The sequence below is a fragment of the Sinocyclocheilus grahami genome, unplaced genomic scaffold (assembly GCF_001515645.1).
Source record: "Sinocyclocheilus grahami isolate Dianchi unplaced genomic scaffold, SAMN03320097.WGS_v1.1 scaffold32393.1, whole genome shotgun sequence".
Classification (NCBI taxonomy): domain Eukaryota; kingdom Metazoa; phylum Chordata; class Actinopteri; order Cypriniformes; family Cyprinidae; genus Sinocyclocheilus; species Sinocyclocheilus grahami.
In genome coordinates this window covers 1-2077 of record NW_015521506.1, presented here as the reverse complement: position 1 = coordinate 2077, position 2077 = coordinate 1, and the positions used below count along the sequence as shown (strand labels likewise).

Here is a 2077-nt window from a genome sequence, read left to right as displayed (position 1 = left end):
AAATCAGGAAGGGGGCCAACACTTTTTCACACCACTGTATAGATACACACACACACACACGTATGTGTGTGTATATATAGATGGCTAGATGCCACTCATCTGAATCTTTACATTGTTTAGGGACATTTTTAAGTCTGATGTGGACTTGCATCCTTGTTTAAACACTGTAATCCTGTTTAAATTTAAATCAATAAATTTCATCTTTACTGATGGCACTTAACATCATCAGTACTGTATCAGACAGTCAAGATGCTTTATTTACTTTTGTTCTTCAGTAGATTGTGTTCCTTAACTCTTCCTGTCTTCAGTGCTAGTAATGTTTCTCACACAGTGGTTCTGCGGCCTCTGAAAGCTGGATACTTCAACTTCACCTCTGCTTCCGTTAGTTATCTGGCCCAGGAGGGTGGACAGGTCGTGGTAAGTGGAGTCCTACGATACCTTTCATGTACAGTCAGTATAAGTAAATAATTTTTTTTTCCTGCGCCTCATTTAGCCATTATATATAACATTTTGTAAAATGTTTTATTATTACAGTATATGTAAATGTAGTTATTGGCTGTTAGCTAAGACTTTTCTCATTCTTTGCATCTCTTAGGTTGGTTACACAAGTGCTCCAGGTCAGGGAGGCATCCTGGCCCAAAGAGAGTTTGACAGACGCTTTTCTCCACATTATGTAAGTGCTTTAATATGGAAAATGGTGTAAAATGCTCTTTAATATATCATGGCCTGTGCAGTTATATTGAAATCTAATCTCTGTTTTTCCATCTAAAAGCTGGACTGGGCAGCTTTTGGTGTCATGACCCTTCCCTCCATTGGCATTCCTCTGCTCTTGTGGTACTCCAGCAAGAGGAAGTACGACTCCCAGAAGAGCAAAAAGAACTGAGTAATCTTAATACAGGATAAAAACAGATCAGGGATCATTGTGGTAATGGAAGGAGGGAGGAATAGAAGTGCATTATGGTGGGCGGGAGTTAAGATTTTTTATTATTTTTTTTTGTAAATGAATTACCCATATTGGGGTAAATGGTCAGTGAATTAATCTGCTTTTAAGTGAGGTTGGTCTTCATTAGAAATTGAGGAATAAGCATCAACCTACATAAGGATCACCAACTGCTTTTGACATTAAAGTGGCCATTCCAGGGTGGCTTCAGGTGAACCATCTTTTTTCTTTTTTTTCTTTTTTCTTTTAATTATCGTCAAATGCTAAACAGAACTGTACAGTCCTTCATGATCAATGTGGGGCTTGTTTGTGGAAATAAAAGGGGGATTTATAGAGATCCTCTCATTGTGTGTCTGGTCACTCACTGAAATATGCTTTCATCTGTGTGTCTGCTTTTTTGTTATGTTCTTTTCATGTAGTGATTAGTGCATTCTTAGTCTTTTATGGCAATATCTTTCTATCAGCTAAATAATAAGCGAAGTAATTCAGTGAAAAAGCTAGTTATATTATGGCTATCAATTCACTGAAACAAATAAAATCAGTGGCTTTTAATCAGAATAAATATATTTGATTAAAGTGATTATTTAATTATGGAATTATTTGCTGTGTAACTTTGAGTGAGTCCACATACAAAAAATGTATATCCAGGTTCAATTTAAATGATAAAGAGATAAACATGCCTACATACTCCATGGGGAGGTCACTATTAACAAGCCTTATAAATGTATATACAGGTTATAAGCAATGTAATGTTATAGTACACATATATCCTAATATTTATTACTATGCTGTTTTTTTTTTTAAATTGTCATGCAGAGCGTTTATAAAGGAAATACTCTTTTGGTTAATTCAGAGGTCTGTACTGTACAAGTGTGAGGTCAGCGTTTGGGGTTTGGTGGGGGCAGACATGCTCTAGAGCTGGTTGGTCTTTCTGGAATCTGCTCATATATGGAGCTGGAGGAAGCATTCAGGTTTGGCTGCTCTGAATGATGAAAACCTGAGTGTTGAGGTTGAGTCATCATTGGGGACACACCAAAACTCTGAGGGAAAAATCATAAAATTTTGCATTTTTATAACCGACTGAACACTATGTACTACACAGAATATCACTCCTAAAATATTCTCATGGATATTTAC

The 2077-nt window shown here is 36.4% G+C and overlaps 1 protein-coding gene across 1 annotated transcript; it reads left to right on the top strand.

Annotated features, from left to right (window-relative positions):
• Positions 1-62: 62 nt before the first annotated feature.
• LOC107580381 (translocon-associated protein subunit beta-like) lies at positions 63-1520 on the top strand. The gene is made up of 3 exons (XM_016266091.1): positions 63-417; positions 596-673; positions 773-1520. The coding sequence occupies exons 1-3, from the start codon at positions 250-252 to the stop codon at positions 881-883; spliced, it is 357 nt and encodes a 118-aa protein (XP_016121577.1). The 5' UTR covers positions 63-249; the 3' UTR covers positions 884-1520.
• The last annotated feature ends 557 nt before the right edge of the window (positions 1521-2077 follow it).